The 22,416-nt window shown below is 46.4% G+C and overlaps 1 protein-coding gene across 1 annotated transcript in view; it reads right to left on the bottom strand.

The window, feature by feature from the left end:
* The window catches only part of TLL2 (tolloid like 2), a gene marked incomplete at both ends in the record, with an annotated part of 128,815 nt that overhangs the window by 87,346 nt on the left and 19,053 nt on the right, over positions 1-22,416 (bottom strand). The window contains one exon of the mRNA XM_079899504.1: positions 10,986-11,096. Coding sequence (XP_079755630.1) covers positions 10,986-11,096 — 111 coding nt within the window. The remainder of the gene's footprint in view (positions 1-10,985; positions 11,097-22,416) is intronic.

Genomic DNA, 22,416 nt, shown 5'->3' with positions numbered 1-22,416 from the left:
AGGGCTGAGCAGAGCCCTGGAGGAGTGAGCAGGAAGGCCAGCACCCTCTCTCTGCCTTGGAAAAGACCTAACAACCACACCTGGGGTTCTGTCTGAAGGGCTCAGTAAAGACAAGCTATTGACCATGTGGCCAAAGAATGCCCTTTTCAGACATTCCCTGCAAGGTGATATGGGCTTGCCCAGCCCAAGTGCATCACCCCTGAGCATAAGCCTTTCTTCCATTGCAGGCTCCCACTCTAAGCATCACACATTCAAACAAACAGGGGAGCAGAGGGGCAAGGAGGACATCATGCACTCCTGAGACTCCATCCTCAACTCACAAGGGTTTCTCTGGTGCTGTCGCTGTGCCCAGGCTGATGCTGGAACTAAAGAGGGAGGGCCAAGGCCAAACAAAGACAAGTCACAGCTGTTGACAGTCTGGTGGATGCAGCAAGGCACACACTGAATGGCAACCTGAGATGACAGAGGGCAGGATGAAGTGCAGCCCCAGAAGTGAGTAGAACTTGCCCATGTCTCCTATCAACACCTCTCAAAGGTAGTCGTGGGGGGACTAAGTCTTCACAGCTCAAGACAACAGGGTTAGTGGTGATGCCAGCATCTATTTCCAGAAGCAATGGAGTGAAGAGGCTAAAAGCAGCCTTTGACATTAGACAGAGTTAGGTCCTAATCTTGGCTCTGCCAATAATTAGTTGTGTGATCAAAGAAAGGTTACTCACCTCTCTGAACACACCTGTAGGTATCAACGGTACCTGCCACATAGAGCTGTTGCTTGAAGATAAATGAGATCAGACTTCCCTGGTGGCACAGTGGTTAAGAATCCACCTGCCAATGCAGGGTACACAGGTTCGATCCCCGGTCCTGGAAGATCCCACATGCCGGAGCAACTAAGCCCATGCGCCACAACTACTGAGCCTGCACTCTACACCCCGCGAGCCACAACTACTGAGTCCGTGTGCCACACTACTGAAGCCCGCGCACCTAGAGCCCGTGTTCTGCAACAAGAGAAGCCACCGCAACGAGAAGCCCACGCACCACAACTACGAGTAGCCCCTGCTCACCACAACTAGAGAAAGACCGCGCGCAGCAACGAAGACCCAACACAGCCAAAAATAAATAAATAAATAAATAAATCTAAAAAAAAGATTAATGAGATCATTTAAGACAAAATTAGGACACAACAAATTGTAGTTATTATTATTCTTTTTGTTGTTGCTATCAAAGAAGAACCAGCATCTAATCAGTTCTCAGATCTCTGTTTGGCCAACTTCATGACCCAGAGTTTGACTCAGGAGGACTAGGAAAGGCTTCATGTTGGGGATTGATAGAGATTCCCCATGTGCTGGTGGAATCTAAATCCAAGGATCTGGTCAGGTCACATTGGTGCAGGTCCAGCTCCAGAGACCCCAGGGGGGTGCAGGCAGGGTACTGCAAAGGAGAAGACTTCCAAGGCATCTAGGAAGTGTGGAGTCTGAGACACAGAGGTGGGCCGGGGAGGAGAGAAGGCAGGACCCAGCACACAGGCAGCCATGCGGCTACTATTTCTTGAGCACCTACGAGGTGTCAGACTCTGGGATGAGTGCTTTACCTCCTACACTTGCCCAATCCCCCCTCTCCAATCCCATTTTCCAAATAAGGAAGGAGGCTCCCTTACTCCTGCAGTTAGTCAGTACAGAGCCAGGGAGGCCTGCCTGACTCCAGTACCCATGCCTTTCTACACTGCAACTCTAGGATCCAGGATGTCCACGTGAGAACACCTCCAACAGAGTGGAAACAGACAGAAAAAGGGGGCTGTGGACTTGAGGTGCATAACTGGGGATCCACGGAGTAAAATTCTTGAAATTGCAAACAAAATTGTGTGTGTACCTTTTTCTCGGAGAAGTGCTGAAAATATTCATCAGACTCTCAGAGGGTGTGGGAACCACAAAATGTCAAGTACAATACACGTAGAGAAAAGAAGTCCCCAAAACCTCATTCCAAAGCTCTTGAGGAGACAGTGGAAAGGACGAGTAAGAGTGCCCCCTGACAGCTTCTTGTCCCTCTACTCCAGTGGCCCCAGCGGCAGAGGCCACCAGATCTCACCGAGACGGTGTTCCATGATGTGAGAGAAGACAGCCTTGAACCCAACTAACTGTCTCAGCAAGTCTAACCTGGCATTCATCCGTAAGCTCAGGACACTGTCCTTTCTACAGATGTCACAGGGAGCCACCACTGCCCCCACTTCTTTCCTGGACACTGGTCAGTCAGCAGCACTCCCACCACCAATAAAGAAAATTAATGAAAAGACGAAGCCATGTCTACAAAGCCTGGGGAACGTCTGCATGGGAGCAGAGCCAGAAACACCGCAGCCTGTCGATTGGGCTGCTCAAAGCAGCCCCACTCGTGAGTTCTCTCAAGGGCCTCAAAGCTAAAAACATGTTGGGGACAGAGATGTTGGGTCCCTTTTAGACCCTCAAGCCTTGGAAGGCAGGACCCAGAAACCCGTGTAGTACATGAGGGTCTCTCACGGGTGCGTTTTAGCCTTTTGTGCCTAAATTTAGCCCCTCGATGCCCAATGGCCTTTGTGTCCCCTCTTTTCTCCAGCCTGAAACACCAGCGTTCAAATCCAGGTGCAGGTAGTCATTCCGTTGGATATGGTTTCAGGAGACCCTCTCTTCAGAGGGGACACTTGAGACCAGGTGACGGTAGCATGTGCCCCTCCAAGTCACAGACAGCATAGGAAAAGGAACTCAAGGAGTTGAAGACTCTGTGGGGTCCATCTCTGAGTGATGAGGCCCAGGGAGAGGAGGCAAGTTAGCCAAACGAACGTCTTCGACTCTCTCCTGCTAATTTATTATTTTGAACTCAAACGCACAAACTCTTAGGCTTATGTGGATGCCCTACACAGATGGCAGGAGTTTAGACTAAAGTTGGTTTCTTAAATAGAGGTGGACACGGCCCAGTGGCTCAGAATAGACAAGACGGGAAACATCAGCTTCCATCAGAGCCAATAAGCAATGAAAGCCATTTCCCCTTCCAGAGTCTTCATTACAAAGAGCAAGAAATCAGATCCCTTACCCGGAGGGAGATAACTGCAAGATGAGGTTTCCTCTCCAAGTTTCCAGACGTTCGCAAAGATGAGAATGTTCAACTTTGCTTCCAGGACTCTTTAGGGAAGAAATAAACAACCAAAAAGTCCCCAGACATCAACCACACGGGGCTTTCCTCCACACCTTGTGTGGTTAGGGGGTGAGGTGTCCCAGAACTCAGAAGTGGGGGTGTCAGGTTCTGCACCACCACATCGAAGAGGATGCTGGAGGATGGGAGAGTGTGTGTGTGCCTGCTCATGTATCTGTGTGTGTGTCCAGCTAAGTACTTCCTTCACTACACAGCTAATCCGATTAGCAGCTTTAGGAAACTCGGCAATGTTAATTCAAGGGCCCCATTCATAGAACAGCTTGGCCCATGCCTGCCCAGAACTCCCATTCTTCTCACTGCAAATAAAATGCACACAGAAGGACTTTCTCTCCCTGAAGAATGCGCTCTTGCCTCCTTGCCCCCAAGCACATCCAAAAGGCTGCTGCCACTTCCTCTGGAGGCTCTCACGGCAGGGGAACGGGACTGTCTGAAAATGGGGGGAAAATAGCGCTCTCTCCATCTGAGGCACAAAACAAGGTTAATTTTAACAGCGCTGTCAACCCAGGTGGACTCCCAAGCTGGCAGCTGTGCTGACTAAAGAGGTATCATGAATCCCACCAGATGTAGGGCCCTGGGTGAGTCTTAGGCTGTCCGTGGACCTTCAGTTCTTTTGCTGTAGAATGGGGACTTGGAGCAGAGGGCAGAGCTGGAACAGAAGGCTGGAAGGAAGGACACTTGGGGCCTGTAGACACGACGTCACTGCGTTTGGCAGGAGGCTGAGGGGCGGGAAGGGAGCCGGATATGTAAGTTGTGGATAAAGCGTGGAGGGCCTTGGGGGCCAGATAAGGAATGTTTCTGATAAGTGATAGGCAGCCATGGAAGGGTTTTAGAAAACACAGTGGTTATCAGTTATCTAGGGCTGCCGTAACAAGTTACCACAGAGTTGGAGGCTTAAAAACAGAAATCTATTCTCTCACAGTTCTGAAGGCTAGAAGCCTGAAATCAAGGTGTTGGCAGGGCCGTGCTCCCTCTGCAGGCTCTGCAAGAATCCTTCCTTGCCTCTTCCTAGTCTGTGGCAGCTCCCGGCAACCCTTGGTGCCCCCTGGCTTATGGCTGCATCATTCCAGTCTCTGCCTCTCTCTTTCACGTGGCCTTCCTCTGTGTGTCTCTCTGAGTCCTCTCCTCTTCTTATAAGGGCTCCGGTCATTGGATTTAGGGCACCCCTAAATCCAGGCTGATCTCAAGATCCTTAACTAATTAGATGTGCAAAGACTCTATTTCCAAATGAGGTCACATTCTGTAGACATAAATTCTGTTCAAGTAGACATAAATTTGGGGGGGACACTATTCAACCCAATACGGTGGTTGCAAGGTCAGGTCCAGGAAGATCACCTGGAAGCAGGATGCGGAAGCAGAGACTGGAGGCAGGGAGACTGATCGGAAGTAATCACCACGAGCCCGGGGTCCTAAGTGAACAGCGAGGATGCTCCCTACTGGGGGCCCGAGAGCTCTCAGTGGCTTTTTTTCTGTGGCCAGCACAGCACCCTGAGTGGGCTCTCATACCAACCCGGGCACAAGGTCTTTGCTCGCTTCCTGGTCCAGAAAGACTCCAGCTACTTTCCCAGGGCTGGCAAAGGAATGACTGCATGCACCTCTGTTGTCTTCCATTCCTTCCACCTGGCAACATGGCAGATGGGTTGGTACAATGGAGGACACAGCCTAGGAGACGGGAAACCTGGGTTCTCGTTCTGGTTCTTCCACTGACTGAATGTGGGACCTTGGGCACATCTATGAAACGAGGGAGACTAGATCACTTCTAAGGCAATGACATCATTTCATTCTGCAACCAGGAAAGCAGCTTCAAGTTCACAGGATAAACCAGGGAAAGGAGGCATCTGGGGCTGCATTGCATCCCATCCACCTCCAGGGATTAAGCCCTCTTCCCACGCCACCGCCCAAAAAACCAGGGGCAATTACCAAAACTTGGAAATGAAATAACCGATATCTAAGAACACATCCTTTCACACATGTGGAAGTAGAAAGAGCAGATAAAGGTGTGGTTCCTTTCAAATTTTTTTTTTTAATCAAAGCAAATGTTTAAAGAACAATAGCACAGTGTTGTTCACAGCATCAACATTTCTAATAGAAAAAAAACACTACAGAAAAGAAGGGAAACAACCGTCATGTCCATCTGTATGGATTCATTCGATAAATGGTGGCAGAGTTGCATATTAAATGTGATAGACCTCAAAGTACCACGTGAAAAGATGTCCATGGTGTGGTGTTAAAGACACAGGTTACACAACAGGGTGTTAAGAAAAATTCCTTTTATGTTTAAAAAATATCTGCACATGGCCTGAGCACAGTAAGGCTGGAAGGAATCCAGCAAACAGATCATGATGGGGACCCCCAGGCCTGGGATAAAAGGGGATTTTCACTTTCTACAATTTTGAGCTATTGCACTTTTTTTTTTTTTAACAACTAGCAGTGTTAGTTTAATCAGCAAAAATAATTTAAAATATTCCCATTCTGAAAATAAAATAACTATTTTAGATAGATGCAAAGTACTATTGGCCCTCAGAGAAAATTGATCAGGGTAAGAATCACCTTGCCATAAAAACATAGTGGAAAAAAATATATATATCTCAAGCTTGGGAAGGAGGAAACACCAGAAAGGTACATGTTTCAAAGGCCTCTTGCCCAAGTCCCCGAAGTTCCCTCCAGCACGTAGCAAATTTCTCCCATTCTCCACTTTAGCCTTAAACCCTCCCAGGTCAGTGTTCTTTCTGCAAATACTACTACTACTAATAATAAGGAAGAGAAGGCAGAGTTGATATTTATTGCACATTTCTTATATGCCAGGCACTGCACTCAGCACTTTCCACGTATTCTTCCTTTTCTCCTCACAACATCACTCTGAGGTAAGGATTATTACTATTCCCATTTGACAGATGAAGAAACTGAGGCCCAGCCCGAGGATTCAAGCCCAGACAGTCTGAGACCAAAGCCTGTGACGGTGGTCAGCGCTTTCACTGCCCTCCTGGGAGCAAAGCCCTGTGGGAGTTCTTCACCCCAAGGCCCCTGGGAGATGCTCCAGGGCCTGCCAGTCTCTGTCTATCTCTTCCCTCTCCCCTATCCAACAATGCTGGCCAGTGCCTTCTAGATACAAAGTGCCGGGCCACCTATGAGGGATCCAAAGTCAAATATATGTGGACTCTGCCCTCTCTCAGCTCACAGGGGAGAAGGAAAAAGAAGACAGGTACTCAGGTTCTTAGACCATGAGGCTGACCATGGCGGTCAACTGCCATGGTGGCTGGCCAAGGCCCAGACTCTCTCTGGGGTCTCTCACTCACATTTGCCAAGCTTGGGTCCCCATGCTGTGCCATGGCAGGTCCCCCAAGGACAGCAGAAGGATTGCTGACAGGACCAACCCTGAGCATTCGTGATGGTGTCCTATGCTGTGCAGGTCTGGAGGTGTAAGTGGGGTCCCCAAGCCAGAGAGACCAAGACCCAAAGGCCTCCTTGGATCCTGCGTGGTCACCCCCCACCCCCTGCCCTGCTTTCCAAATCCATGTGTACCCACACAGAGTGTAAACTGGTACTACCACTTGGGAAATCTGACTGATTCTACTAATAACTTACATATACCCTGTGACCCAGCAATTCCATTCCTGGAAATGAGTGCTGAAGGATATGTACAAGAAAGACAATAGCAGCTTTAGTTATCATAGCCCCAAACTGTCAACTGTCCAAATGGCTGTCAACAGAAGAATGAATAAACCAGGGTACATTCATTCAGGAGAACACTGCAAAAGACGAAAGGACAAACCAGCGCTCCACCCAGCAACATGGGGGAATTTCATAGCCACAAAGCTGAGGGAAAGGAGACAGACACAAACACACACTGCATGGTTCCATTCATGCAGGTAAACTGCATCTGTGGGGACTTCCCTGGTGGTGCTGTGGTTAAGAATCTGCCTGCCAATGCAGGGGACATGGGTTCGATCCCTGGTCTGGGAAGATCCCACATGCCGCTGAGCAACTAAGCCCGCGAGCCACAGCTACTGAGCCCGCGTGCTGCAATTACTGAAGCCCGTGTGCCTAGACTCCATGCTCTACAACAAGAGAAGCACTCGCTCTCGCAACTAGAGAAAGCCTGTCCACAGGAATGAAAACCCAACATGACCAAAAAATAAATAAAAATAAAAATAAAATGCATCTGTGTGGAGAGAGGTCAGACTAGTGGCTGCTGGGGGGTGGGTGCTGGCTGGAAGGAGGCATGAGGGAGTCTCCAGGGGTCTGGAAATGTTCCATCCTTTGGTCTGGGTGGTGGTTACGTGGACACGAACACATGTAAAAGTACATCACACTCTATGTTTGAGCTACGTGAGGTTCACTAGTTTTAAGTACTAAAGTAATAGTGCAAAAAGGAAAGTTAAAAAATTAAATCAGGGCTTCCCTGGTGGTGCAGTGGTTGAGAGTCCGCCTGCTGATGCAGGGGACATGGGTTCGTGCCCCGGTCCGGGAAGATCCCACATGCCGCAGAGCGGCTGGGCCCGTGAGCCATGGCTGCTGAGGCTGTGCGTCCGGAGCCTGTGCTCCGCAACGGGAGAGGCCACAGCAGGGAGAGGCGCGCGTACCGCAAAAACAAACAAACAAAAAAATTAAATCACACGAAGTTACAATCAGATCAACTTCTCTAGGCCTCCAGGTAAGAATCTGGCGGGGTGGGGGGAGGGGGGGAGCGTATGATGACTTGGAGTGACAGAGTTATGAAGAGATGCTGCCTTTTGTTAGACCTCAATTAAGGTTGTGTATACAATGGTGTGAAAAATAATCTGGATTCCAAAACCCCATTTAAAATTCAAATGGACTTTTCAAAACATCCACGAGAGGTCCCCCAAATCCGAAGAAGTGATAATCGTAGAGCCAGACACCAAAAACGTGCCTAATCGTTCCTCCCTCCTCCCGACCACTGGTGATGAGGACCCCTGGCCTTGTGACAGCCTTTGCCCTCTTGCCTTCCTCATCCCTACATCCTGTGTGGAGCCTGGCCTAGCTCCTGTAGCTGCTCATGTCCCCCTGAGCGGTGGGAGGCACCCCCCACTCTGGGCACAGCCCTACCACCCCCCCCAGAAAGAGGGAACCAACCACTGGACAAGAAGGAAGCATGTGACCTCCTTAGTGTAGGTTGCCATCCCAGTTCCCACCCCAAGAAGGACGACTCCCTCGGTCTGGAATGTCCTTCTCTACCCTCTGACTCCTTCTTCTCCAGCCTGGGAAACCCCTCCACCTCCCCAGGACCCCCTCCTCTGGGAGGCCTTTCTGGCTCTCCCCACAGCAATGGTCCCAGTTCTTCTTAGTGCCCTCCACTCCCACTGTGCTTCCTGGGACACCTCACCTCCACCTCTCACTCTTTACCCTTTTTGGTTTCTGCATCTATTTCCTCCAATAGCTGGTAAGTCCTTAAAAAGAGAAACCTCATGGCTTCCCTGGTGGCTCAGTGGTTGAGAGTCCGCCTGCCGACGCAGGGGACACGGGTTCGTGTCCCGGTCCGGGAAGATCCCACATGCCGCAGAGCGGCTGGGCCCGTGAGCCATGGCTGCTGAGGCTGTGCGTCCGGAGCCTGTGCTCCGCAACGGGAGAGGCCACAGCAGGGAGAGGCCCGCGTACCACAAAAAAAAAAAAAAAAAAAAAAAAGAGAACCCTCAGTCTATACCATCTCAGGGTCTGGCACAAGACCTGGCACAAAGTGAACACTCCATAGAGGTTTCAATGAATAAGTGAGTGAGTGAGTGAGTGAATGAATGAATTGGGACCACATCCAGAAACATGAATACAATATATTCTTCTCCTTCCCTCCCAAGTGGATACAGATCGCAGGGCCTTTTGTGCCAGGAAATACTGCAATGAAGAATTGGTGAATTAGTTCTGGTGGAATCTTGGAGCCTTGCAAGACACTCAGGGATGGGGGGCTTTGGGGATGTACTTGGAATCTACCAGGTTCATCAGCAGAGGGAAAGGGGTTGCCTTGACAACCCCGCTCCCATCATCACCACCAGCAAGCAGCATGGTGAGGCTGCCCAAGCACCCAGCGCGGAGCCCAGCAACCTCAGGGCAGCTGGTGGGCTGTGGAGAGCAGCGGGAGAGGGGGCTCCACCAAGACTCCCCCAAGCCAAAGATGAGCACATCACGTTCTTATTCAGAAACCTTGGGCAGGACCCCTGCCACCCACAGGGGAGAGCTCCAGCTCATCAGCGCAACAGGCACCAGGGGAGTTGCCTCCTACTCTGGGCACATTCCCACCCACCCCGCCAACAGGCACCTTCATCATCTACCCCAGCAACTTCTCCTGGTGCTTCTCTCTACGACAGCCCCCCGCAAGAGCCACCCTCCAGTGACCCACACCTTTCCTCTGTTCCTCAACTTAAGACAGCCCCTCTCATACTCCCTGCCTCTGCACACAGTTTCTCCTCTGCTGAAATATCTTTTCTTGATTCTTTCCCTAAGGAACTCCTACTCATCCTTCAAGACACAAGGCAAGAGTGCCCATTCCCATGATGCCTTTCTTGGCCCATCTTCTTCCCACTGCTCTTGATTCATTGTAGCTCTTGTCATGAGGAATTACAGTTTATCTATCTACCCTTCAGCCTCATTCCTCCGGACTGGGGTGCTTAGTGATAACATCTGCCTTTGCCGGAGAACGTGCCATGTGCTAGGCACCAGGTTAGCCTGTTACTTTTGGAGTCGATCCTCCCAACCCCTGCTGAAGTGAGTGCTGGTTTCATCCCCATTTTACAGATAGGAAAACTGAACTTTGGAGATGTTAGCAAGCTTGTCCACCCTGTCTGCCTGGCGTGAAAGGTCTCCTTGAAGTCAGAGGTCACATCTTATTCCTCTTTCTCTCACCAGCACCGCATTAGATCCGTGATAGGTACTAAAAAAGGGGGGTGGTGTATAAACTTCAGTTATACAAGATGAGTGTTCTGGAGATCTGCTGTATCACATCACGCTTGTAGTTTACAGTACTGTATCGTACACTTAAAATTTTGTTAAGACAGTAGATCTCATGTTAAGTGTTCTTACCACAATTTTTTAAAATCCTCGAGAGAAAGGAAGGGAGGGTGGGTGGAGGGGTGGCAGGTAGCAGAGACAGTGTAGCATCAGGCACACACGAGCCTTGGTCACTGAATAATAAGTCACAGTCAGCCACACAGCCTATCGGCTCCCACAGCTCAGTGCCTGGGGTTGCTTCTGAGAATGGAGATTCCACAGAGGGGAGGCATCTGAGCCCAGTGGGCAGGGAGGTGAGGAGAAATCAGGAGACCAGTCTCATTACTATTCACCCCAAGGTGAAGGCAAGGAGGAAAAGTAATCAAAGGAGAAGAGTAATCAAAGTCTGACACCCAAGCTGTGTTTCCTGCCCCCAGGGGATTGTCACCTGGTTTGTAGGCCAAACAAGTGCATAATACCACCCCACCCTGGCCCCAGGCAAGCATCTTCCCACTGCTAATCAGTATCAGCATCACCATCAGATATGCCCTACATGGAGCCCATCCAGGAATATGGGAAGTTCTGGACCCTGAGGCCAGAGTCCTGAGAACCTATGTTGAGTTCCGCTCTGAACTCTGAGCTCAGGGTTGAATCTTTGGATAAAGACGCTAATAAAGATTTTCTTAGAAGGATAAGCAAACTTGGAGGCTCCAGCTTCACAGCCTGCAACAGACAAGGGGTGACCCCTCTGGTTTTCCATTGACAGGTGGGCACTGGACTGACAGGTCAAATACCTATGACTCATGGTCCACATCACCCCGTGCTGGAGTCCCTGACCCTTCTCTCCAGGGCAGGGGTGAAGGGGACGCCGTACTTACCCGTGCTGTGTCCTGCTTCCTCCACTGACTCCTTGATCCAGTCACGGGTTTGGTTGATGTGAAATAACTTCAGGTCCTCTTCATCTAAGGCAATGTCTCCCCAAAAGACAGCTGGGAAGAAAAAATAGAAATGGATCAATTTAAGCTGGAGATCAAGGAATGAATTCACTAGTGGCCCAGAGGGTATTGGAAACTGAGTAGTAAACTCTAGAAAAGATATTCCATCCAATCAAATTTCTTCCTGAGCCTAAGAGATAGGACTGGTAGAAAAAGAACAACAGATAATATATCTGTGCATCAAAGCCACAGGGCTGGGGACAACCACAATAAAGATCAAAGGCCTAGGTCTGTAAGGTATTTTGAAAGGTCACCCTGTCTTACTGTCACTGTAGGCAGCTGTGGGCAAAACCACCACACAAAGACAGCTGTTTCTCCCTTCTTCAGAGTTTTCAGGATATTTTTTTAAAAAGCATAATATAATAAATGATACTAATGTTCATAATATTTGCTTCCCTTCCCTGGGAAAAGATTCTATTTCCCTTCCCCACTGATGTCAGGATTGGCCACTTCACCTGTTCTGGCTAATCAAATGTGAGAAGGAGCTTTAAGAGCTAGTGTATGATTCACCATGTCCTCGCTCCCTCTCCCAGAGGAAAAGCAGTGGCTTAGATAGGGGTGACTCTAAAACCCTAAGTTCTGGAGTAAATATGATATGGAGCAGAGGGATGGCTGATTAGGACGGATATGTAACATGAATGAGGAAAATAAAAACCATTATTTTTATAAGTACTTGAGATTTGGGGCTATTTGTTACTGCAGCACAACCTCTTTATCCTGACTAATACAGAAATTGCTATCAGAAGTGGTATGTTTCTTGGTAACAAAAATCCATTGTCTTTGGGCCAGGTAGTGGGTATCAAGAAAACTATTACTGAAAGCTGGAAGAAGGCAATCAATATTACACAGTGATGAAGTATTTGGTAAAACTATTGCCTGCATTAACTTGGAAGGCAGATGATGAACTAAATGAGCTTATGGCTTTAAGTGAAGAGATGGGGAGTCAGAATGTCAATAGCACATCTTGGTTACCATTAGCTGTGTTTGACAAGATACTACAAGAAAGATAAGGGCTTTAAAAAGAACTGGGCATGGAGGCATCATGCTCCCTAATTTCAAACTATATTACAAAGTGGTAATAATTAAAACAGTATGGTATTGGCATAAAAACAGATACACTGATCAATGGAACCAAATAGAGAGCCCAGAAATAAACCCATGCTTATATGGTCAATTAATTTATGACAGAGAAGCCAAAAATATACAATGGGGAAAGGACAGTCTCTTCAATAAATGATGTTGAGAAAATTGGAGCCACATACAAAAGAAAGAAACTGGAACACTATCTTATACCATACACAAAAATTAACTCAAAATGGATTAAAGACTTGGACATAAGACCTGAAATCATAAAACTGCTAGAAGAAAACATAGGCAGTAAGCTCCTTGACATAAGTCTTGACAATGAGTTTTTTGAATATGACATAGAAAAGCAAAAGCAACAAAATCAAAAATAAATAGGCGAGGACTTCCCTGGTGGTGCAGTGGTTGAGAGTCCACCTGCCAATGCAGGGGACATGGGTTCGAGCCCTGCTCTGGGAAGATCCCACATGTCATGGAGCAACTAAGCCCATGTGCCACAACTACTGAGCCTGCCCTCTAGAGACTGCAAGCCACAATTATTGAGCCCACATGCCACAACTGCTGAAGCCCATGCACCTAGAGCCCGTGCTCCGCAACAAGAGAAGCCACCCTGATGAGAAGCCCGCACACCACAACGAAGAGTAGCCCCCGCTCGCCGCAACTAGAGAAAGCCCACGTGCAGCAACGAAGATCCAATGCAACCAAAAATAAATAAATAAAATAAAATTTAAAATAAATAAATAAGTGAGACTATATCAAACTAAAAGTCTTCTGCATTGAGAGGAAAACATCAACAAAAATGAAAAGGCAACCTACTGAATGGGAGAAATTATTTGCAAAACATATTCTGATAAAGGGTTAATATCCAAAATATATACAGAACTCATACAACTCAGTAGCAAAAAACAAACAATCCAATTAAAAAATGAGCAGAAGACCTGAAGACACATTTTTTCCAAAGACATACAGATGACCAATAGGTACATGAAAAGAGGCTCCACATCATTAATCATCAGGGAAATGCAAAACCACAGTGAAATATTGTCTCATACCTGTTAGAATGGCTGTTATCAAAACGACTAGAAAAGCAAGTGTTGGCAAAGTTGTGAGGAAAAAGAAATCCTTATGCACTGTTGGTGGGAATGTAAATTGGTGCGGCCACTATGGAAAACAGAATGGCGGTTTCTCAAAAAATGAAAAATAGAACTATCATGTGATCCAGCAGTTCCACTTCTGAGTACTTATCTAAAGAAAATGAAAACACTAATTTGAAGCAAAATCTGTACCCCCATGTTCATTGCAGCATTATTTACAATAGCCAAGACATGGAAACAACGTAAAGTGTCCATATTATTCAGCCATAAAAAACCCAAAACCTTGCCATTTGCAACAACATGGATGAATGTTGAGGGCATTATACTAAGTGAAATATGTGTATCTATATCTATATCTATATAGATATTTCATATATATATGAAATAGGTGAAGAGAAATAGGTGGAAGAAATAGGTGAACTCTTTTTGTTTTATTGCTGTTTAAATAAATTGAATTTTTTAAAAAAAGAATTGAGCAATTTATAGTGGGAATGAAAAGGAATGGAGAGAGTCCAGAAATTCAGGGACTTGAGGAGTTGGAAGAGCCAACCTATTCTCATCGCTAAACAGTAAAACAAAAACTGAGAAGGCCTTTAAGTAACAAAGACTGATTAAAACTCAGGCTTATGGTGTAGAGAATTGGGAAACCTCATACGTTGCTAGTAGGGATGTAAAATGGTATACTCCCTAGGGAAAGCTACTTGGCATTTTCTTTAAAAGTTAAACTTATCACAAGACCCAGCAATTCCACTCCTAGATATCTTCCCAAAAGAAATGAAAACACAGGTCCACACAAAGACATATACTCAAATGTTAACAGCAGGCTTATTAATGATTGCCCCAAACTTGAATACAACCTAAACGTCTATCAACTGTTGAATGGATAAACAAATGTGATCTCTCTATACGATGGAAAACCACCCAGCAATTAAAAAGAGCAAACTATTGACACACGCTACAACATGTATGAATCTCAAAAACATCATGCTAAGTGAAAGAAGCAAGATGCAGAAGACTACATATTATATGATTCCATTTATATGAAACGTCTAGAAAGGCAAGTTTATAGAGCTAGAAAGGTTAGTGACTGCCTATGGCTGGGGGCGGGAATGAGACTTGACTATAAGTGACCATGAAGGAACTTTTCCAGGTGGTAGCAGTGTTCTAAAACTGGATTGTGGTGATGGTCGCACAACTTCAAATTTGCTTAAATCTTTGAAATGTACACTTATTTTCACCTTGTTGAAATGTGTAACAAAGCTGGCTCAGCCAAAGATGGTTTCCAGCTGCCGGTCCTGAGCCCCTCCCACCTTCCTGAAGACTTCGCACAAGTTCACAATACAGTGCCATCTCTTCCTCAAAGAAAAAACGTCTGTGTCAATGATGGTATTCACAGTGATAGATCATCAGGAACACTTCTCACATTCTGAGAGCAGAAAGAGAAGCAAGAGGGCAGATGGAGAAGGGAGTAGATTAACAGGACCTGGGAAGACTCCAACGAGCCAAGGAAGTGCTCAAACTTTTGTGCTTGTGTGCTCCCAAATAATTTTTAAAAACCACATGTCCTTATGTATATTGTGAGCCTGACATTTATGATTTTTCACCATGAGTTTAAATGTCTTTTTTATTTTGTTCATTAGAAGTAAAAAAATAGTAAACATTTTATAAGATGAGGATTGACTGTAGCTGTAATAAATGTTTCATGATGTGATTTGGTAGAATAGATTTAACCACCTTATTGAATGACACAGGCTGCATCAGAAGGAAAACAAGGAATTATTCATCTTGGTTTTTATCCACATATCTTGAAACATTAGAAGTCCAGAAAACACTGCAGTTATACTTAAAAGAATCACTGTCATTAACTTACTCTATTTCAGTTGTTCTGAATTGAAAATACTCCACTAAGCACCAAGCAACCCCCTTAACAGAAATTCATACAGACAGGAAAAGACAGGAGAAAGCCAGGTCTAGATGCCCTGACTCATCATCAAAGAAGGCTGCTCTGTGACCAAGCGTTCTCATTTTCCCTTTAACGCTCAGAGGTTTTTGTACCCCAGCCGATGCACGCAGTGGGATTCAGGATGAGTGACAAGTGAGGCTCTCTTCTGTAAAGTGGGGTAAGGATCACCATGACCAGGGCATCCTCCAGTAGTTTTAATAGAATCTTATAATAGAATCATATAGAATCTTATATGGAAGCACCCCTTGCTAAGTCTCTGGTGTCCCTGCACACATCAGTTTGCAAACCAGAGTGTGACAGAGGTCAGGGCAAGGGAGCATAGGGCTGCTCTTCAGCAACTGCTTCCTAAGTCAGAGGGCTGCTGAGAATTCTACTCTTCTTGCACTGTCCCCAGGGCTTGCTCAGCCCACCTTGGTCTCCATCTGCTTTCCAGCACTTCAATGCCCAGCACTCAGGCGTCCTCTTGACCTCAAAAGGCAGTAGCCCCAGGCTGATTCCCATGCAAGGAATTCTTCCTGAAGGCACTTCCTGCCTGCAATTTTTGTATTGTTCACCTGTAGAGGCAGGTTGATTAAAAACATGTGCTTTAGAGCCAGACAGGTCCTGGGTTCAAAACCCATTATTGCCATTTAATAGCTGCGTGACCTTCAGCAAATCACTTGACTTCTCTGAGCCTCCTCCCCAATATCAGGCTTCAAACCAGAGTAACTGGCACCCCAGAACAGAGGTCCAGAATCAGGATGCCATCTCCAGTCCTACCCTTATCCCGTTCCATAGACATGAGCATGTTGTGCAGAGAGGCTGAGTGACTTGTTCACAATCACTTACCAAGTAATTTGGCAAAGGCGAGACTCAAGTCCAAGACAATTCTCATTATGCTCTGGTCTAACCTAGCAGAGTAGAATCTGTCCACATACAACTGGGAGCCAGGGGTGAAAACCCCAACATCAAAGGGGCTTTGGATATTCTAAATAAGCCTGAGGCAACAGTGGGGAGTCGCCACCCCAGACTCCTACCACAACGTGCTCTTCCTAACATAGTTGCTTCAAGGATCTCAAGAATGATCAGGAGTCAGCTTGGAGGCAGGTGGTGTCACTCTGGGATTCCCCGGAGGTCACAACTCCATGTCAACACAATATCTACTATGGCTCTATGGCTTGTCTTCCAGGAAAAAGGCACAATAAAGAGCAGACTGAGGAAGGAAGGCAGGAAGGAAGCATTTATTGAGCCAAGCACACAGGAAGGGCTCTGTTTGCAACCTAAGAGATGGCATGGATGCCACCAGAGCCTCCGGCCAGGCTCACAACCCGAGAGACAGGCTCCACCTGCACTGCAGGGACTTGGAGTTACAGAGAGAGTGCATTTCTGAAACAGCCTCCCCTCTCAGCTAGAGAAAGCCTTTGTCTCCTGTTTTTTTCCAAGATAGTTCTTGCCGGCCTCTCCTGAGTGTCCTGGAGGGTTGTTCCAGAAGGGTCACAGGACATTCTACCCCTCCTGAGCCATCCTGAGTCATGAGGTCACACTCTCGAAAACAGCCATTCTACTCCAACTTCTCCTATGTGATCTCATCACAACCGAAGTTAATTAACTTCTATCTGTGCAGTTCCATGAAGGCAAGGACTGTGTCTGCCTGCCCCATAGGTCCATTCTCAGCACAGTCGGGGTGCAGGAAATATCTGTGGAATGAATGCCTTGCGGAAGTTTCAGAGAACTGTCTTCTGCCCTGAGTCCCTCCACCCTAAGATGGAATCTGAGACCCAGCAGAGCTTCTAGACCCTTCTTTAAAGGTTATTTACACCCGAAATAGAAGGAAGTGCACATTCTCCTGTAGGGATGGTCACTGTGTCTCAGTCCAACAGGCCGAGGCCATGTCAGGAAATGAGGACAGGCCATCAGCTCTTAACCCCATGGGAGATAGTCACCAGGCCACTCTCAAGACTAGAAAAAAGTATTATGCACAAAAATCAGGTTGAATAACTGCCCTGGCTGGGAAGCCACCATAAAACCAGAACCCAAGGTACCACTAGAAGGTCTGTTAATGTAGGCAAAGATTTTTGCCAACTTTTTGGGCTACAGTATCCCTGTAATGCCCAGAACAATGTCTGGCATTGAGAATATGCTCAGGAAATATTTATCGATAAATTAATGAAAGGAAATGAAAATTACTAGAAATTAATTCTATTTATGTGAGTTCAATCCCCAAAGCCACCTGCCTGGGAAGTAACCATGTCTCCTTCTTTTGAGATGACGGGAATGTCTGAAAACATTAAACTGGTGAGTTTTCAATACAGAGTGAGTCTTGTTTCCTACATCCATCCTGCCACTGTGGCCCCAGTGAGGGAAGAAGGGTGAAAGCTACTTCAGGGAAGGAGCTGGATATGACACAGGGGAGTCCCCATCAGACAGAAGGGGGAGTAGGAGGAAGCCCTCCACGTCAGAGGACAGGAGCGGAACATGTGGTGGGAGGGAGCCTGGGCACACAAGGCTCTTAGCCAACTCCCCGAGGCATAGCCCAGTGAGGCTCAAGTCTGGGAGAAGCTGCCCATCCACCACACACAGGGGCAACGGGACAGCATGAGTAGAGGGGAGTGTCCAGAGACATGGGCCCAGGGTGCTCCCAAATCTGGCCCCCAGAACCTGGTGTCTGGGGCTCTGGGTGCTCCCACATGCCTAGGGAGGATGCAGAGGTGCCGAGAGGGCCAGTGGACCAGCAGAGCCCTGAGGTCAGGGTGAAAAGCCACAGAGGAGGATTTATAGGCAGAGCCAAAGGGTCAAGAGTACAGGCTTCACCAGCAGAGACCACATGTCAGGCTGAAATGCTAGAGCTGAGCAGATACTCCTCAGTATTTTATTTTATTTTAATTAATTTAAATTTAAACTGCCACATGTGGCTAAGTGCTATAAGTATACAATGTAAATAATATAAAATAAAATTTTATATAAAGTACAGCAATATAATATAAATAATATAAAATAAAATAATAAATTCTGTTTAAAATAGCAGCAAAGAGCATCAGATATCTGGGAAAAACCTTGACACGAAAAGCAGTGCTATGTTGACATTGTAAAATTCTACTAAAAGCTACAAAAAGTGACAGGAAAGGAAAGACATACTGTCTTTCTCTGAAATGTTCTTTCCAAATTAATGCATAGGTTTAAAACATTTTAATCAAAACCTCAACAATTTTTTTATTATTGACAAAATGATATTAAACTTCATCTGCATAATTAGGTGATAACAGTCAAGAAAAAGAGTACCAAAGGAAGGCTGGTCTCATCTGACATCAAAATATGTTATAAAGCTTCAACAACCCTGCAACATGGGATAGTCTGGAAGCAATCCCTAGTCTATATAAGAAAGTTCATTTATGACAAAAGAGGTCTCACAAATTTGTGGAAAGAGGGGGACTAAGCAATGAATTACGTTGAGACAACGGGTTAGCTCTTTGAGGAAAAATCAAGTTGGCGTTGAACCTCACACTATACACCAAAATAAATCAAAAATTTAAAAATTAAATCGTTATGGCTACCAGGGGGTAAGGAGGGGAGGGATAAACTGGGAGATTGGGATTGACATATACACACTACTATATATAAATAGATAACTAATAAGGACCTACTGTATAGCACAGGAAACTCTACTCAGTACTCTGTAATGGGCTATATAGGAAAAGAATCTTAAAAAGAGTGGATATATGTATATGTATAATTGGTTCACTTTGCTGTATGGTAGAAACTAACACAACATTGTAAATCAGCTATACTCCAATAAAAATTAATTAATAAAAAAACCATAGTCTAAATAAATAAAAATTAAAATTAAATTGACGTATTGGTTGAACAGTACTTAGGATCTAATGAGCCAAGTCTATACATTCAAAACACAGAGCTACTGAATTGTTACCAAAAGGCAAAACATGTCAGCCTCCTAAGAGAACACTCTCGAAGGAAGGACTCCTATCACCCGGGTAACTTTCTTCTTCTACCACCACCGACCCTTGGCTACTCAAAGTATAATCTCTAGACGGGCAGCATTGACCTCATCTTGAAGCCTGATAGAAACACCCACTCCCAGGGCCCACCCCAGAGGTGCTGAATCGGAAGCTGCATGTTAACAAGATCCCCAGGCAGGACGTGTGCACAGAGAAAGTCTGAGAAGCACTGACTCAAGGCACCAGGGGCTTTGCCTCCAGCAGCCATGCCCCCGTGGTCCCAGGCTCCTCTGCACCTCTCTATGCCTGTCATGGCTGCCACAAAGAGGTCAAGCAGGGTAATTCTTCACAGAAATGTAGACCTTGAATGGATAGGCCATAGGAAAGATCTAAAAGGCACACCAATGGAAATGCCATCTGCTCCAGTCTTGGCTGACCCCACTGGACCTCCAACCTGCAATTCAGGGAGTTGTCACCTGGTGGCAGTGTTTTGTTATGAAGCTCTGCATAGTGACTATTTCAGGAATAGATTATGAGCTACAATAGGAAAATTGCTTTTTGGAAATCAAAAACAGAAACCTTTAAAGTAGTCAAATAAAATTTTAAAGCTATTATATAATAAATTTAAAAATATAAAAGGAGACATTTTAAAGAAATACTTTCGAATGATATATAATCAAAGATGTGCAGATATTTAACAATTGCCTGGGTGAGGAGAGAGCCTTAATTTGTAGCGTTTGCTCATTTCTCTGGTGTAAATACTCCCACCGAGGCTGACTTCAAGATCACAAAACATGGAGATGGAGAACATGTGTACACTCGGCTTTCACAAGCAGGTAACAGCCAGCTCTAGCACACTACTGTAATAACAATAAATATCTGTAAAGTCTCTCAGTTTCTAAAGTTATGTCGTGTTCCCCATCTGGTTCCATAAGCCTGATTCTCGAGGCTGCAAAAGATGACCTAATCCTTGCAGGGAAAGGTCCATCACTGCAGCTCCCATCTCGGGGTCTCCACAGCACAGCATCTTGCCCAAAGCAAAGAGCCGAAGCAAACAGCACCCTGTCCAGGTATTAGGATAAATGCCTTCTATATCATTAACCTCAAAGGAAGGCCCAGAGAGGAGGTAGGAATTGGCCAAGGTTGTGTAGGCAGGATGAGGTTTCATGGGTGTTCTAAGTCAGAAAAGGCCTCCCAGATTCCCAAATCACAGTCCTCCTCCACCAAGCCAACTTTTCCCAAAGTTTCAAATTCTAAGAAGTTAATAAGAAATGCTATTGTAACTGAGCAGGACCCTATGAGGCCTTCCCAGAACAGACCTCCACCCATGTCCTCCACCCACCTTTTCTCTGTAGAAGAACTGTAGTCAAAGAAAAATTTAATCAGAGAAGTGAGAAAAAGCAGAAAGAAAGGAAAACAGTCAAGTAAGACAAAATAATAACACTTTAGCCATTAAACAAAGTCAAGGACCTTTAGTTCTTCCTCAATGACTACAAATACTATTCTGAGCTGTGTCCTTTGAGCTGCTTTGCAGGTACTGAAACCCCCCACCAGGTGGAAGAAGTTAACTGTATGCTGTCCACAAGCATGCAGACCCCAGACCCGTTGGAAACAGGAGGTTGATGATGCTGACTCCCAATTACCTCACCATCAACCCATCAGAAGAATGCCCACGAGCTGATCACGCCTTGCTCCTTGAACATTATAAGATTCCTCACTACCCCCTCCAGGGTGGGACACACAATCTTGAGTGCATGAGCCCCCTGTGGCCCCCTTTGCCTGGCAAAGCAATAAAGCTTTTTTTAAAAATTTATTTTTATTGAAGTATAGTTGAATTACAATGTTGCGTTAATTACTGCTGTACAGCAAAGTGACTCAGTATGCTATATACACATTCTTTTTCATATTCTTTTCCATTATGGTTTATGACAGGATATTGAATATAGTTCCCTGTGCTATACAGTAGGACCTTGTTGTTTATCCATTCTATATATACCAGTTTGCATCTGCTCTTCCCAAACTCCCAATCCAATCCTCTCCCACTCCCTTCCCCCTTGGCAGCCACCAGTCTATTCTCTATGTCCCTGATTCTGTTTCTGTTTCATACATAGGTTCATTTTTTTGGGCCACTTGGCACAGCTTGTGGGATCTTAGTTCCCTGACCAGGGATCAAACCCGGGCCCCCAGCAGTGAACTGCTTTTCTTTACTGCAGTACTTCTCAGAGCCTTTACAATCCTAACAAACATCACAACTCTCCAAGAGAAAAAGAATGCAGCATTTGCCAATGTGGTTGCCCTGGAATTTCTTTTCACTGAATCTTCCGTCCTAAGGAACACCTTTTAGAGACTGCTGCAATGCTCAGCAATCTTCCTAGGACTAGAAGGGGCCCTACTGATCATTGGGTCCAACCCACCATGTGATGCCTGAGTGGCCTCTTCTCACACCCCTCCATTGACAGGGAGCTCACGCCCTTCCAACACATCCCCCTTTATCTTGAAACAGCTCTCTCTGTTTCTTCCAAATCTGGTGTTTTAATTCTTCTCTCAGGACCAAGGCACTGAAAAGGAAGGGACTGATACTTCTGGAGCACCAGCCACATGCTAGGCTCTCCACACTCTTCTAACCCTCACGACAGCAACTCTGTGCAATAAGCATCATTATGCTCTTTTTTTCCGATGAGGAAAGTACGCTCAGAGACATCAGGCAACTTGCTCTAGGCCACCTCTCAATTCTAACTCCCAACTGCCATGCGTCTTTGCCTTGAAGTAACCCCTGCTGCTCAGGCAGGGATGGAAGCGTGGATAGGAAGAGGGACTAACTCAGCCTTGGGGGTGGGAGCAGGGAAGGCCTTGCAGAGGGGGTGATACTTGAGTAGGAAGGTGACATGTGAGCAGAAGTATGGCAAGTGGATAACAAGAAAAAGGGCATGCTGGTCAAAGAGACAGCATGTGCAAAGGCCCTGAGGGGAGAAAGAGTGAGGCACTGTCAGGCAGGAGCAGAAGGGACCCGGTGAGGGGCCCTGGCTGAAGTGGGGACCCAGTCACGTGGACTGTCAACGATAGTGAGGCAGGAGGTGAGGCTGCAGGAACCGAGAGGCTGGGCAGGGGCAAAAGGAAGTCTCAGACACAGGGAACAAAATTCCAGGGTTATTAGAGCACCCAAGGTGGAGCCGGGCACAAGGAGTCCCTCACTCGGGTGCAGCACTTCACAGTTTGTATCCCCTCCACGCACACATTCTTCC

This window comes from Stenella coeruleoalba (assembly GCF_951394435.1).
Source record: "Stenella coeruleoalba genome assembly, chromosome: 16".
Classification (NCBI taxonomy): domain Eukaryota; kingdom Metazoa; phylum Chordata; class Mammalia; order Artiodactyla; family Delphinidae; genus Stenella; species Stenella coeruleoalba.
Note: the sequence above shows the minus strand (reverse complement) of the source record. Positions and strands in the feature narration are given on the sequence as shown.